The sequence below is a fragment of the Cystoisospora suis genome (assembly GCF_002600585.1).
Source record: "Cystoisospora suis strain Wien I chromosome Unknown contig_7985, whole genome shotgun sequence".
In the NCBI taxonomy this organism is placed as follows: domain Eukaryota; phylum Apicomplexa; class Conoidasida; order Eucoccidiorida; family Sarcocystidae; genus Cystoisospora; species Cystoisospora suis.
Window position 1 is genome coordinate 4,123 of NW_027160770.1, and position 295 is coordinate 4,417.

The 295-nt window shown below is 49.8% G+C and overlaps 1 protein-coding gene across 1 annotated transcript in view; it reads right to left on the reverse strand.

Annotated features, from left to right (window-relative positions):
* The window catches only part of CSUI_010688 (cell-cycle-associated protein kinase mapk), a gene marked incomplete at both ends in the record, with an annotated part of 4,162 nt that extends 3,948 nt beyond the window's left edge, over positions 1-214 (reverse strand). Inside the window, one exon of the mRNA XM_068070790.1 lies at positions 19-214. Within this exon, the coding sequence (XP_067917234.1) occupies positions 19-214 (196 nt within the window). The remainder of the gene's footprint in view (positions 1-18) is intronic.
* Positions 215-295: the final 81 nt, after the last annotated feature.

Below are 295 nucleotides of genomic sequence, written 5' to 3' on the forward strand. Positions count from 1 at the left end.
AATGAGGTCTCGGCATACTTGCTGTTGGTTTATTACTGTGGTGATTGTTCGAGCCATGCTGAGACGAAGTTCCATGATGAGATTTTCCCCTCTGTTGTGCCCCTGCATGCGCTTGCTGCTGTGGCTGAGCTCCTCCTCCTCCTCCACCAGCAGCACCCCCGTCTCCTCCTTGTCCTGCCGAAGGATTGTTTGTGTTGTGAGTACTAGAATTCATTTCATGAAGATGGCCGACCCCACTACTACTACTAGTATTGTTAGGGTTGTTACTGCTACTTCCCGGGTTACTACTGTAATG